Genomic DNA, 15,926 nt, shown 5'->3' on the forward strand with positions numbered 1-15,926 from the left:
ACACATTTATCTGTAAAAGCCAACACACAAGTTATAGCAACTTTTTTAGTCTTTTTTGTGGACTTTGACAGTGAATAAGTGAAAATGGTTAAAATGTGTGTTTTACAAGGATGCACTAAAATTACTAGTGTTGGTTATAAGGTGGAGACATTTACCAAAGATAATACTTTGAGGAGTACAGTGAGAGTTTTTTTTTATAGTGTGTCTCGGCAGAAGTGGAGCCCAGCAGACCATGAGAATGGTCTTCAAAACATGGATCTAACCATGGATTTTATCCTTTCCTTTTGTGTGGCCAGGAGAAAGTTTTTACAAAGTGTATTTTCTCTCCCAAAAACTTGGAAAGGCTGCGTTTGTGGATTGTGTCGCTGCATTACATCGCACTAAGCTAAGCTAAGCTAAGGGGCTGAGGAAGCTTCTGTGACAAGTGGAAGCTGTTAACAGGAGAGCTGGGCGTGAACCAGCTTCAGCATTTGTGTTATTAGCCAGGCTGAGCTGAACCGATAGCTAAGCTAAGCTACCTGAATCCGGCTTGTGGTGGAGGAACAGTTTTTCTGTGGACAAAAGACAGCACCACACAGTGGAACAATAATTCTACATGGCTCTGTGTGTGAACACAGCAGGAGTGAAATCAGAGACACCACTTTCACAATATGTAATCATTTTTATTCAGGCTTATTGAGACGTATGTGATGTTTTGTTTTTTCTGAATACACCGTGGGTTACAAGGAGGTGGAGGTGGACATATGTTGATCGCAAAATACCAGAAATTGATTTGAAAGCCAAATAAAGCCATATTACATATAAAGAACAACAACAAAAAAAACAGATTGACTGTGTGTAGTGGTATAAGTCATGACAGGGACACAGGTGGAGTGACCTTCAGGCAGGCAATAGTTAGCAATAATTCTACACGGCTCTGAGTGTGTGAACACAGCAGGAGTGAAATCAGAGACACCACTTTCACAGTATGTAATCATTATTATTTGGGCTTATTGAGACATATGTGATGTTGTTTTGTTTTTTCTGAATACACCATGGGTTACAAGGAGGTGGAGACGGACATATGTTGATTGCAAAATACCAGAATTTGATTTGAAAGCCAAATAAAGCCATATTACATATAAAGACAAAAAACCCAGGTTGACTGTGTGTACTGGTATACGTCAGGAAGTGGACACAGGTGGAGTGACCTTCAGGCATGCAACAGTTAGCACCTGAGGTTACGTCACTTTTATGGCTATAAATAGCTCTGAATCTGTGTGCATTTTTCAGACCTGTATGGCAAATTTTATTTTTATCAGCTACATCAGGACTTGCACAAGTTAAAGAGTTAGAACCAATGATTCATAATCTGATATATATTTTTTAAAAGACATAGTTGATTGGAGTGTGATATGCCCTTTAACTTGACAGGAATATTTGTAATGTTTCTTACCTTGACGGTTTTAAGGTGGTTAAATTTGAGATTTCTTTGCTTCTGAAGGCTGGCTAATGAATTCTTGTGCTCCCACTGTATAGCGTCCAGTTTTTCTGCCAATATCTTGATTTTCTAAGGACAAACAAAAACCGTCATACGAGTTTAAATCATTCACAACATGATCTACATTTACTTTTACCTGAATGTAACACAATCTACATTCACCTTTACCTGAAATCTAGCACTGTAAGGTATTCTTAGTACCTCAACTTTTGTCTCCAATGCCTTTGTAGTTAGGGATGCATCTTCAAATTCCTTCTGAAGCTTTTGGTTCATTAGCGCAGAGTTCCTTTGGTGTTGATGCATTTCTTGAGTGACAGTGTCACACTGATCCTGATAAAAAAAAAATTTAGCAACAAGGAAAAATATTTGCAAGTGGTGGCAGGTAGAGAAGGAACCGGTACGAAATACTGCAATTGGATACCGCAACATTGCATATATTGTTACTGTTGCAATTTTTAATTCAATGTTACCGACTGTGGTGTACAAGTGGTTAGTGCGTTTGGTTTCAGGGTGGGAGGTTGCTGATTCAAACCCCACCATTGAAACATGGTGTTAAATTTTTGCCAAATGAATATGCAGATCCAACTTGGTGACCCCGAGTAAAAACAAGGGAGCAGGATTTACTTTTTACTGAGTGTATTTAAAGTAACTCTTGAAACAATGTCCAAAAACACTGTTGAAAAAAGTAAGTCCTAAACAGGCCCTGAGGCCCACAGGATCTGTACTTATCCATTGGATACCGTTGCATGAAGCTGGTGATAGTCTACGACTCCCCCTGGATGACATGCCAGTCCATCGCAGGTTACTTCCCCAGCCAAGGCTGCTACTCATTTATAGCTGGGTGGGCTTACATGTTGCAGATGATGTGTCTTGTCCAAGGACACAGACAGGTAGCCTGAAACACATGCCTGGAACTGAACCCCAGTCTATATACTAGTTGTACACCTCCTATCTCACAGAGCCACTTGCTCAGCACTGAACTTAATAGTATATTCTTATGCTTATTATGTACTTGCATACATGTGTATAAATCTAAAGGTAAATACGTTCTTTGTAGACTAAATACTAACATTTTACCTTCTCTCTTTACATAAAATTTGAACTTTTTGCATAACGTCCATTGTTTATTGGTTAGATAAAATTGCTAATCTCTCCAAAAATATTTGTCCTATCAACTTTACGTTTTCATACCAATCATCCTTGACCCAAAATACATAAGCACACCAAAAGACAAATGTCGGCTCTCCCCAGTTTTTGCGTGATCAAAGCCAGACACACACGCAGACATATTTACTTGTGATGTTTTATTATTTATGTTTTAATTGTGACCTGCCAAGAGACTGCACATGTAAATTAGCTTTAAGCTAACTCTGGTACAATGCGTGGGTGTAAATTGGCCAGTGTCAGTGGGTCAGTAGGTGCAAGCACTTACAGGCCTGCCTGGGATAGGTTCACATTCTGTGTGGGCTGACAAGGTGAACGTCGGTAGCCTTCCCAGTCCTGGCCTTACTGCCATCCTCTCCTCCACGTGGTGCACCCTGGACATAGACTAACGAGGCTCTGGCGTGGGTGGGTCAACAGCTACCCAATGAGGCACTACCTGCAGGCCCACCGGTGTATGTGGATATGCCCTGGGGTTGTGCTAACTGTTGCCCAGTTCTGGGATAAATAACCCCAGTCATGGGTTAAATGACTCTGCTGCCTTGCGGAAGTCTCGGGAGGGACAAAGGCTAGGGGAGTAAACCCCGACAGAAAATCTGTCCCGCCACGGTTTGCTTTCTCCATTGGGTGCATGGAGATCAGGAGTCATCCAAAAGGCAAATCGTAACCATCGCACCAAGCAATAAGAAAACACAACGAAAGAGACCAGCTCTTAAACTGGGCAGCTGGAACGTCCGGACAATGCTAACCGGTCTTTCTGATAACATACAAGATATCAGTAACAGCAGAAAAACAGCTGTCATTAATGATGAACTGAAGAGACTGAACGTGGATATAGCCACTCTCCAGGAAACGCGGCTTGCCAATTCCGGTACATTGCGCAAAAGAGACTTCACCGTCTACTGGAAGGGGAAGCCTTCAGACGAACCCAGAGAACATGGAGTAGGCTTTGCAGTGACAAACAACCTGCTGAGCATGACAGAGGTGGATAACAATGGTACAGAGCGTCTCCTGACCCTTCATCTTAACACCACCAATGGCCCCATCACCCTCGTCAGTGTGTATGCACCAACACTCTCCTCCACCTCAGACACCAAGGACGCATTCTATGAGGACCTCTCATCCGTCGTCTGTCGCATCCCGGGCAATGAGCAACTCATCCTCTTGGGTGACTTCAATGCTAGGGTAGGCGCAGACCATGACTCATGGCCTGCTTGCCTTGGCCGGTTTAGCATTGGCAAGTTGAACGAAAATGGGCAACGTCTGCTTGAGTTGTGTGCCTACCACAGTCTGTGCATTGCTAACTCATACTTTAAGACCAAGCCCCAACACAAGGTCTCCTGGATGCATCCGCAATCAAAGCACTGGCATCAGCTGGATCTCATACTGGTCAGACGCACTGACATCAAGAGTGTTCTCCATACACGCTCCTACCACAGTGCAGACTGTGACACAGACCATTCACTGGTTTGCTGAAAAATCAGGCTACAGCCAAAAAAGTTCCATCACACCAAGATGCCGGGGTACTCCCGCATTGATGTCAGAAAGATGTCTCAGCCAGACCTTGTAGAACAGTTCGCCAGAGCTTTTGAGCAGGAACTTCCTGCCACTAAACCTGAGGACTGCGCAACAGCTAAATGGGAAGCCCTTCGTGATGCAATGCATAAAACAGCTCTAATAACCTTTGGAAAAAAGACCCGAAAAACACACGATTGGTTCGAAGCCAAGTCTAGCGAGCTGACACCTGTCATTGATATTAAGCGTGCTGCCTATGCCAAATACAAAAGGTCTCCAACTGCAAGGAACCTGCAGATTCTCAAGACTGCGCATAGCAGGGTTCAGCAAACTGTCAGACGCTGTGCTAATGAGTACTGGACAGAGTTGAGCCTGAGCAATCAGACGGCTGCTGATACAGGGAACATCAGAGGGATGCGTGATGGTATTAAAAAGGCTCTGGGCCCTGTTCAGAGTAAAGCAGCCCCAATTAGGTCATTCACTGGGGAAGTAATCACTGACAAGAGCCAACAGACGGAGAGATAGGTAGAACATTACTCCAAACTCTATTCCAAGGAGAACATTGTGACACCACCAGCACTTGATGCAGTTGAATGCCTGCCAATGATGGCAGAACTGGATGTGGATCCAACTTTGGACGAGCTCAGCAAGGCCATTGACAGCTTGGCCACAGGTAAAGCCCCAGGCAGTGATGGGATTCCACCGGATATTGTCAAGCACTGCAAAACATCTCTTCTTCATCCTATCCATGAAGTTCTGTGCCAGTGGTGGTGGGAAGGAGCTGTCCCACAAGACATGAGAGATGCTAAGATCATCACTCTCTACAAGAACAAAGGGGATAGGAGTGATTGCAACAATTACAGGGGAATTTCACTCCTCAGCATCATCAGCAAGGTATTTGCACGGGTCATCCTTCTCCGTCTACAGAAGCTGACGGAACGTGTTTACCCAGAGTCACAGTGCGGATTCCGTTCTAAAAAATCCACGGTGGACATGATCTTCTCTCTTCGCCGGCTCCAAGAGAAGTGCAGAGAACAACAAATGCCACTGTACATTGTCTTCATTGACCTCACCAAGGCTTTTGATCTGGTCAGTAGAGACGGCCTCTTCAAGATTCTATCAAAGATTGGCTGCCCTCCGAAGCTGCAGAGCCTGATCGAATCCTTCCACTCTAACATGAAAGGGACAGTACTGTTCAATGGTCAATCTTCTGTGCCCTTCGACATACATAGTGGTGTTAAGCAGGACTGCGTCCTGGCCCCCACACTTTTTGGTATCTTCTTCACTGTCCTGCTGAAGCATGCCTTCGGAACAGCAACTGAGAGAATCCACCTATGCACCAGATCAGATGGTGGGCTTTTCAACCTTTCCCACCTCAGAGCTCGAACTAAAGTTCGCAACGTTCTCATCAGAGACATGTTGTTTGCCGATGATGCAGCAGTTGTTGCCCACTCTCAACAAGAATTGCAGTCACTAATGAGCAGGTTCTCCCAGGCTTGCAAAAACTTTGGCTTGACAATCAGCCTGAAGAAAACCAATATCCTAGGACAGAATACCGTGATGCCACCTAACATCAACATTGACAACTATGCTCTGGAAGTCGTCCACCAATTCACCTACCTTGGTTCTACTATCACCAACAACCTCTCCCTTGACACTGAAATTGACAAGAGAATTGTAAAGACAGCCACAACATTCGCTCGCCTATCAACTAGGGTGTGGACAAACCCCAAACTGACTGTACGAACCAAGATGGCAGTTTACAGCGCCTGTGTTATCAGCACTCTTTTGTATAGTAGTGAGACCTGGACCACATATGCCAGACAATAAAGGAAGCTCAATACATTCCACCTACGTAGCATTCGCCGCATTCTAGGCATATCATGGGACGACAGCATGCCAAACACCGAGGTGCTGTCTCGCGCTGACCTTCCGAGCATGCATACTCTCCTTAGACAACGCAGACTGTGCTGGCTGGGTCATGTTCATCGCATGAAGGATGGGTGTATTCCCAAAGATGTCCTCTATGGCGAGTTGGCAATGGGCAGGAGAAACATTGGCCGCCCTCTGCTGCGATACAAAGACGTATGCAAGAGAGACATGAAAGTTCTTGATATAGACATCTACAACTGGGAGAGCCTTGCAGAAAACCGCCCGAGGTAGAAATGTACCCTGAACCAACAACTTAAGTTAGGGGAACAGAAGCTGGTTACGGATGCGATGGAAAGGCGTGTGCGCAGGAAGGAGAACAGCTCCAACAGACCAGAGACCACCTACAGATGTGACCACTGCAACAGGGACTGTCACTCTCGGATCGGTCTCTATAGTCACATGAGATGCTGCCCCAATCTACCAGACACAGGATAGGATGAAATTATCCATGGTCAATCTTGACTGATGGAGGCCTACTACTATGGTACAATGCATCAAATGGAAACATTTATGTTCTTTATTGTACATGGTCCGTTTACAAAAAATGAAATAAAAAAAATACAGAGGTCACTTGGCTATTATAATATAGACAAGATGATGATTCCACACTACAGTGTAAATACAGTATGCTTATGCAATCAAGATTATTCATATATTCAAACTGTCTGTGTGTGAAGTAACATTGAAGAAGACATTGGAGGAAACTAAGGAGAAAGATAAAACTAAAAATTCACTGAGCCCAACAAAGCTGTGTAAGGACAGAATGTCATGCACTAAATAACAGACTGCAAAATATGATTGCATTCAACTGTTATCTATTTTATGTGTATCACAAATTGATGCTCATGTGTTTACCTTCAGCTGTTTTAGAGCAGTTGTCTGACCTGTCAGCTCATTCTGCAGCTTATCAATCTTCACCTGTAGACCAGATTAAGCGCATTTAATCAGCCTAAGTCTTTAACAAATGCAGTGCACGCAGCACATGTGCATATGTTTCCACTGACCCTGGCCTTCTGTTTTTCCATGAAGGTGAGTTGCTCCAGTTTCTCCAACTTGGCCTCGACGGCACTGTGCTGAACGAGAACTTGGGTCAGTTCCTCCACGGCTCTTTCCCACTGCTCGTCATTGTCGCAGATTTTCTGAAGCATCTGCTTTCTTTCCTCGTGCATCTGTTTCACCACTTTCTCACTGACATACAAATCACCCAGTAAGCTAATGGGAAGCGTGTAAGATGCCCTTGTGTATGATATAAATGACGTCTAACAGAACATGTTGTTTATCACTTTTCTGACTTGGTACCTGGAAGAAATTTTTATCTTGCAGTCTTCCTCCTTCAGTTCATACTCCATGTTTTCTTGATGAAGAGCTGCAAGGGTATTGTGTTTGCAGTTGAGGAGCTCCTTCATCTCAGAGATTTCCATTTCTCCATTAAATGTCTGTAGAGAACATTAAATACATTATGACATTAGATGGATGCATTTTATCCAAATCCCCTTACAGTAACACAATATATTTTATTGCTCACTAAGAACCTGTTCCTGGGCAGCCAACAGCCATGCACTACTGACTAAACTATCAATATAAAAATGAGGGAAGTAGCAAAAGTATTATGACCTGACTTCTTTTCAAATTATTTGAACCTGTTTACAGTGTGAAAGCATACTTACAATTTTTTCAGTATGTTTTTGCAGTGCATCAAATTTATCTTTTAATTTCTTAACTGTTTGCGTTTCATCTTCAATTTTAGTTTTTAATTGCAATACCTGCAACAAAAGGAGACATACATTAACTTACCTTTGTATTGCACTGCAGCTTTAGGAATATTTCATTTAAATATGGACACAGTATCAGTTACCCTTTCTTTTTCAGTTTTTTCAAGTTCCATCATTTCAGAAATACACTGTGTTATGGTGGCACACTGGTTCGCCGTAAGTGCATCTGATTGTTCAGCAACTTTTATCTCCACAGAAAACTCTTCTCCAAGTGTTTTCAATTGCTCAAGCTCTTCTCTGAACAGATAAGCACAATCAGGTGTGAGTGCTAGAACATCCATTTCCATAACAAAAGTCTATGACCATGATGAACTGGTCAACATCATGTTCAAGTTAACAGCAGGGTTACATTTGCACACATTTCAACTGGGCCTAAAATAATGAATGCAGAGAACATTTCCCACACTACTACAGCCTTGGCAGCTGCTGACTGTTGACACGTACCAAATGGATCCATGGAATCGGGACATTTCCACCAAAATCAGTCCCCGCCATCAGTGTTTCGCAATCAAACACAGAATTTGTTGTTAGACGCAACATGTATCCTACCTTCAATTGTCTTTTGTTGATAATGATATACATGCTGTAGTGTTATCTTGTTCTTATGGGTTTGACCAACATGGTCAATCTGCTTAAACATTCGGTGAGTATTCTGACCTATGAGGCATTAATTTGGGAGTCATTTACATAATTATGACCCACGTATTACCTTGAATAAGGTCTACCTTTGTTGTGTCATTTCTTTAACCAACATAAGATTTTTATTAGTAAAACTACAACAAGCTGGATTTATTTTATATATTGCAGAATACTGTCGTGCACAGTCCCATATTTAAAGTCACTTACTCTTCACTCACAAAAGATACTCTAACACAGTACACATAAATCATGCTTGTTCTCTACTGCACAAATGTGTCATTGGTTGGAGAACTGAGCTGCTACTAGGAGAGGTGTACATGATGTGGACAAAACATGGAGATGTCTTTTTGATATCTGCTAATACAAGAAACAGATTGGTCAACACGGGCAGTGTCTCAAAGCAGGCTATATAGCCAAGGTTCTTGAAATGGAGCAATATTTCCACCTGGTGGGCATTTACCAATGCAACAGAGTTTTGCCAAGAGCTGCATTTCCTGATACTCCACACTATATAGTTGAGCCAAAAGCAAAAACCTCATTTCATAAATTAGTGTTGAACTTAAAAGAAGCTCACACAAAATATAAGAGCTTATACAGAAACATCATCTACCAGCCATATCAGAGGTTACATGTGGACAAGTAAGACTCAACCATACCACAGAGTGTGATTGGGCTAACAGTAGTTGGTAACAGCAAATGTCTCAAGACTATTTACTCAAATAAGACCTTTGTTTTCCCACAAGCACAGAGTAATTTTAACATTTATGTGACAAACTGACCTTAACACTTAATGGCTGTAGAATGACAAAGCTATCTACCTTAAATATTAAAATGTAATTAGACACATGCATGATGATATTAAAATTAAATTTAATTCAATGTTTAGCTGCAGTTTAGGATACTCACAGTCTGTTGGTCAGCTGATTCTTCATGTCTATTAACCTGTATTCCAGTGATGCCTTCTCACTCTTTACTTCCAGTTCCACCCATTTTAACTCCTTCTCTGCCAAAATAAGATCACTCTGTGCTTTTGTCCATGCTTCATCAGACTAAAAAGTCAGAAAATTAATGGCATTATTTCATTAAAATGTGATTTAAAAAGTTTAATGACATTAATGACAATACATTACACAACTGTCAAATGATAGTCAAAAATAAATATTTGGACTCCCAAAGCTATGGTTCTTGCCACCCTTGATCCCTTTAACTTTTTTAAGTGAATAATACATAATAACAACAAATATAGTAGTAGTATGTAATAGTAGTAAGTCAATTCATGCATTATTGTAGAAACTCCAAAGTTGTTATGAACTCACCGTATTTGTATTTATTAACCTTGGGCTTATACTGTAGTTAGTTCTGTGTTAACAGCACAGGAATAATATCACGAGAACACTAAGTTAGTGAAATTATAACATGACTGGAAAATCTTGGAGCTTTTATCCTAACTCCAAATACACAGGTGAATTAAAAAATGCTTTGCCATGTTTGAGCATGCATGTAGTGATATTTAAAATAAACAGAACTATGAAATTATGTCAAAGGTTATTTATACGCAGTGCGCCTGATTTACTAAAATCACATATAATGAGTGCTAAATTGCATGGGCTTTCCAAACTTTTGCACCTTGGGTTGGGTAATGTTTTGCAAGTGATTTACTAAGAATAATTGCACACATGACAGTGGGTGGTAATGCGACTAGGAGTTTACTGTAAGTGCAAAATGAAATTCAATAATCCACTTGTGGCTATGTGCAACATAAGACAAATGTTACCTGGAAATGTTATTACATATTTACCAAAGCAAAAATCAATGTATCTTGAAAATGGTTTCTCACGGGAGGTGTGCAGTGTTTGGCAGCACCATTTGCCATTAACTGTCAGTTTTAAGGCAATGATCTTCAAACGCACATTCCCACAATGGGTGCATTTCACTCAGGTATTAATATTCTCTTCACGTTCACATTACAGGACATGATATAGAACATGATATAGTACATTTGTGTCTGTTTTGATGTAGGTGGCTTAGTGGCTAGCACTGTTGCCTCACAGCAAGAAGGTCCTGGGTTTGCTTGCCACTTGGTAATTTCTGTATGGTGTTTCCATATTCTCTCCGTGTTTGCACTAGTTCCATTTGGGTGATCTGGCTTCCTCCCACCTCCAAAAATGCAGGTTAGATGAACTGGTGACTCTAAATTGACCATAGGTGTGCATGAGAGTGTGAATGTGTTTGTCTGTCTTTTTATGTTAGTACTGTGATAGACTCGAGGACTTCCAGGGTGTACTCCTTCTCTTGCACAATGGGATAGGCTCCTGGTCACCCATGGCCCTTAATTAGAATAAGCGGGTACAGAAAATGAATGTCTATAGCTCCTGTTCATACAGAGCTGCCTACGATCCCGACCACAGACTGTGGTGCCAATTGCTTTAAACCACGCATGGAAGATGTGCTGGACAGAACCACACAGGATTTCTACTCATATTTCTGTTACATAGAAAGACATGAAAAATGTCACATTTAATTTCATTGGGACTGTGGATGCTTCATTTAAAAATAGACCACTGTAATTTAATGTTTAATCATAGTGTTTTATGCGTTTAAGAAAACCGATTGAAAACAAAGAAATGCATATGGAAACAACTCACAGGCTATGACTTTGAGTCAAATTTTTGTGTGTCTGCGTTGACCTCACAGCACTGGGTAATTTAACACCAAGTTTAAATTACAGGTGCAAACCACACCTATTTGACTGCTCAACAACCACAGTTTTCTGCACTCGAGTAGACACACGCTAAATTTCACATTCATGAAGGCAAAAGTGTTAAATGACAGCACGCTCTATTCTGTGCATTTAAAAGAGCCGCAGTCTGTGCAGTTAGCTCAGCATGTACATTTATTTGCAGTAGTTACAGAGACTGTACATGTTATTACACATAAACCTTCAGTAAATCAGGATTAATATTTTTGTTCCACTTTCTTTCATAACTATGAACAGGTTATCGGGTGAACATGTGCTACAGTAACCAGTGTACTAATGTCATGACTGAAGCATGATTCTGGTCAGTTCAGCCCAACTACTTTTGTTTGCCCCTGGGATTTTGTTAGTTACTGCAAAACAAAGCTTGACAGGAAACTACACTCCTCTTAGCTGAAAGGGCGACTCTGTTTTGTAATAATACATCTGGACCCCCCCCCCCAAAAAAAAACATTTAGTTTGAAAATCCTTTTACAACTTTATCTTGGTGAAACCACTGCAAACAGAATATGACATCCTTCACCACATGGGATTTGTTTACGTTCCAATCCTAAAGTCTTGTTTTGATGCCAGACAAATAGAGGTTTTCCAATGTAGCATTGTCATGCCTTCACGATTTGGGTTCACCCCATCAGAATATGCCAACCTCAAATACTGACAGTACTGAAAATTAAGCAACCAAAAGAGAAAGGATTATAAAGTAGGTACTATTCTGTATGTTTGCCCAGTTGTGTGACTCAAATCTCGCTCAAAGTGAAGAAAATTATGAAATTATCTGGAGCCCAAGTTATCTGTCCTGTTAAAATGTAACAGGATAGATAAGGGTCAGTCGGAACAAGTGAGGCATTATTATGCAAATTCTGGAGTGTCTAAAGTGTTTATACATGTATGTGTGTGTGTGTATATATATATATATATATATATATACACACACTTTTATACACATATACACACGCAGAAAAAAAATATGAAGCTTGGCCCAACTTTAGGGCCCCTTCACACATAACATGACTGAAGTCAACTAGCGCACGAAGGAGGAAATGCATGCCAGTCGTGAAAAATCGGAGCCACGTCCAACGCCTCGTACACATCACTACAACTATTCATGCACACCAGCGGCCGAAAAGACAGAGAGTGCCCTGTGACAGCCCATTGATCCCTCTCGCGGCAGGTGTCAGCCAAATTCCAGGTGACACACACGAACATCGAACACCGCTCACTGGCTCGCTGGACAGTTAGAAAATGTGGTGCCATTTGCGCTGTCAGCACTAAAACAGTGAGCACGCAACCACTTTTGAGCTGGATGTGGAATTTGTCTAAGTGCCCTCACAACTGTGGAGTTGCCAAACAATACACATGTGGCATGGTAGAGTGTTTTGCATGCCCCCCCCCACCAAAACATGGCGTGCATGTGTTTTGCGCGCCTCCACAACACGTGGCGTGCGAGGGAGGGGGCACACTTGCATGAAATGCTGCTATGTATGTAAAGATGGGGAACGGCCAGCCAGAGCACACACAGCACAGCAAGGTGCCTCTCAGCTGATCGCTGGCCAGAGACTCACTGACAGTTGTAAATGACGGCTCAGTGCATACGACGTGTCACATTAAAAACACAGAGACCACAGCCAGGACAGGTATAGAAATAATTACTACAATAACTACATACCCAATTACATGCCAAAATAACTTTAAAAAAGATCACATAACACAGAAACAGAGAGTGACACTTTGGTCTTTGCGCTGAACGGACAGGGGGTGTGGCTGGCTGCCAACAACTGCTGCTGTTGAGATCTCTGGCCCTGGATGTCACAGCTGTAGAACACGCACTGTGTTTTGACAGACATGACCTTACAACTGTCCACCGTGACGTGCGCGTGTGCTTGCTGTCATCACGTAGAAATACATAAAACATATATTGCTTTTGCGACGGGCTGGTGTGTGCGCACAGCGCACACATTGACAGGCTGTCCCAGGTGAAATGGACCATCAGATTATGTGGACACGCAGCAGGCGATCTGAATATCATGTCTGTCTAACACGACATGCATGTCCAAGCCAACAGTGCGACAAATACGGCACTTTCAGTCACGTATCAACAAATATACACAGTAACAAAAAGTGTTTTGTCAGTTATTATGATGCTTTTATCGCCGTAATTAAAGACGACGAAAACTTCCTCTCCATCTACATTGTCTAATTTCTCTTTTTAAAACACGTTTACCTCCTTGTTGATTTTAGGCATTTTATGGTCCTGTTATAAGAAGTGATTGTAGCGCAGTGGTAAAGATTCCATCTGTTAATCACAGCTTTTGTAAACTGTAGATTTGAATCTCGTGAGTGGCATTTATTTTTTATTTAACCAGGGTTTTTTAACTGCAGGGTTCAATATTGGGTCCCCTTTTATTTATATCAACACAGTGACTTTCACTAATTATACACCAATATCTAATCTATCAGTGTCCTGTGATTGTAGTAATTATTTATATACCCGTTTGGACACAAGACATAATGAGAGTGCACTGCTTCATTCATGTCATTTCATGACTGTCCGTGACCATGAGTCATATACAGAGGCACAGAGGGATCGTATTTGTATTGTCCACTCGATAAGAGGGATTAATTGTTGGACACTGGACTGTTTTTCATAGTGTGTAGTTTTTATTTTTTGTTTCTCCACAGCAGCGCATGATGTGGTTCCACACGTACCAGCTGTTTTTGTTTATTTGTTTGTTTTTTTCTCATCAGCTGCGCGATGTGAGTCGACATGCTCCAGCTGCTCGCACTGTGTTCCCGCTGCGACGGTTCCATGCACACGCAGCGGGATCGTTCATGTCTGCCTGACTGTGTGTCCCTCCCAATGTCAGCTCGATGTTTTCAGGGTTCGCTCATTCGGGCTATTTTGCCGTGATTCGCCCTGATTCCTACTTATTCGTGGTATGTATGAAGGAGCCCTTAACAAATTACTCTAATTTGTTACATCTAAATTTATTAGCTTCACTGAAAATAAATTTCTTATTTCAGATTTCACTCGGAGAAAAACTAATAAATCACATGTAATTTTTTTTGTCTTTTTTTTTTTAAGTTAAAAAAAAACTTTTTTACAGTGCCACAAATTCACATTTCAAATGGCAGTTGTAAACACAACTATTACCTTGAGGCTAACAGGTCTCTATACATCTTGTTGTGCTGGGGTGGATGTGACCACCAGTGATACTGTAAGTACTCCGGAAGCATAAAAAATAAAAATGACCAATTTTCTATACATTTTATACACTATATGTTCCAAAACCAGTATACCGGGGTATGAAAATATAAACATTGCAATAATCAGTTAAACTGAAAGCTACCTCTTCTTGTGCTCTTTTGATTTGACTTATGATGCCACTCTGGAAATCAAGTTTTTCTTTTACGGCAGAAGCTTGTTTTTTAACGAAGCCGATGTCCTCCTGTAAACGCTGGTTCAGAATCTCAGTGTGAGACAATTTCTCCTGGTCTTGATCAAGTTTCTCTCTCCCCAGGATGAGGTGCCACTTTAGCTCATTAATGTCTCTCAGGCAAATGTCACGCTCTGAACAAGGTAAAAAAATATAAAAAAAAAACAAAAAAAAAACACATGAATTAATCACAGAGAGCTCAACATGAGAAACTGTGCAGAGTGCAATTTCTGTCTGTTCCATCACCAGTCAGTTTGATGCTTGACTGGAACAGGATTTTTAAAAAATGTTTTTAAAAATTGTAAAAATTAAATTCATTTAATCAATTTAAAAACTCTGGGCTTGAGCCTCTCTTGTGCCTTCTGGCAAACTGTAGCTGAAATTTCATATCTTCATTCAAAGAAAATCTTTCTCTGTTCCATCCCATGATAAACCTGCATGTTGGTGGTGAGCAACAGACAAAAGCTGCAGTTTATTTAATCACACTCACAGAAGCCTGCAACTCTTTTGTTGTCACAGGTGTCTTGGTGACTTCCCTCGTTAGTTACTCTTGAGAGATTTACCGTACAAGACCACACTGTTTGTATTTTTAATGACTGATGAAAATCAAGTCCAAGACATATTCAGTGACATGGAAATGTATATGTATCCTTCCCCTGGCTTGTACAAAGAACACAGGCAATAAGAGTGACAATTTGTATGAAGAATTTTTATATTTAGGTTGTCCAGTTGCACAGCTACTCTGCTCTGTTCTGTGTACACGCAATCCCATCAGGTCTCCGAAGTGAAGCAGAGTCAGTCCTGATTACTACTGGTTGGGATGCTCCTTGGGAAGACCAAGCACTGTGTGTGTGTTTTTCCATAATTCCATTTCCATGCGTCAAGAAGGTCATCCAGCATAAAACTTGTACCAAATCCCAATGCAGATCTGTAATGCACTTGATGTGGAGACTATGACCAGCCAAATTATAAACAACATATTTAATTTGCCCACTTATTAGTGACCTCTGAAATTATAAAAAAAAAAAAGCTGTAATTCCTAAATGGATAAAGTGGTGCTTTTCTTAAAACGGACATTCTACACTACAAGCAAATCTTGATTTTGTCATTGCAACCTCACTGTGGTGGTGTCCAGAGGCAAAGTTCCAAAAATTGCACCAGTGTCCAAATACATAGGTAAAGAACTGTACATCTGGAGTTGTGTCAACAGTGCATCCGATATAAACCATATGCCAAAT

At 41.3% G+C, this 15,926-nt stretch overlaps 1 protein-coding gene across 1 annotated transcript in view; it reads right to left on the reverse strand.

Annotated features, from left to right (window-relative positions):
- The window catches only part of LOC117522427 (coiled-coil domain-containing protein 178), a 49,087-nt gene that overhangs the window by 22,909 nt on the left and 10,252 nt on the right, over positions 1-15,926 (reverse strand). Inside the window, exons 7-15 of the mRNA XM_034183831.1 lie at positions 14,602-14,822; positions 9,406-9,548; positions 7,944-8,097; positions 7,756-7,851; positions 7,388-7,524; positions 7,093-7,276; positions 6,944-7,006; positions 1,682-1,810; positions 1,436-1,549 (exon numbers count right to left, since the gene is read on the reverse strand). Of these exons, the coding sequence (XP_034039722.1) occupies positions 1,436-1,549; positions 1,682-1,810; positions 6,944-7,006; positions 7,093-7,276; positions 7,388-7,524; positions 7,756-7,851; positions 7,944-8,097; positions 9,406-9,548; positions 14,602-14,822 (1,241 nt within the window). The remainder of the gene's footprint in view (positions 1-1,435; positions 1,550-1,681; positions 1,811-6,943; positions 7,007-7,092; positions 7,277-7,387; positions 7,525-7,755; positions 7,852-7,943; positions 8,098-9,405; positions 9,549-14,601; positions 14,823-15,926) is intronic.

Source organism: Thalassophryne amazonica, chromosome 12 (genome assembly GCF_902500255.1).
Source record: "Thalassophryne amazonica chromosome 12, fThaAma1.1, whole genome shotgun sequence".
Taxonomy (NCBI): domain Eukaryota; kingdom Metazoa; phylum Chordata; class Actinopteri; order Batrachoidiformes; family Batrachoididae; genus Thalassophryne; species Thalassophryne amazonica.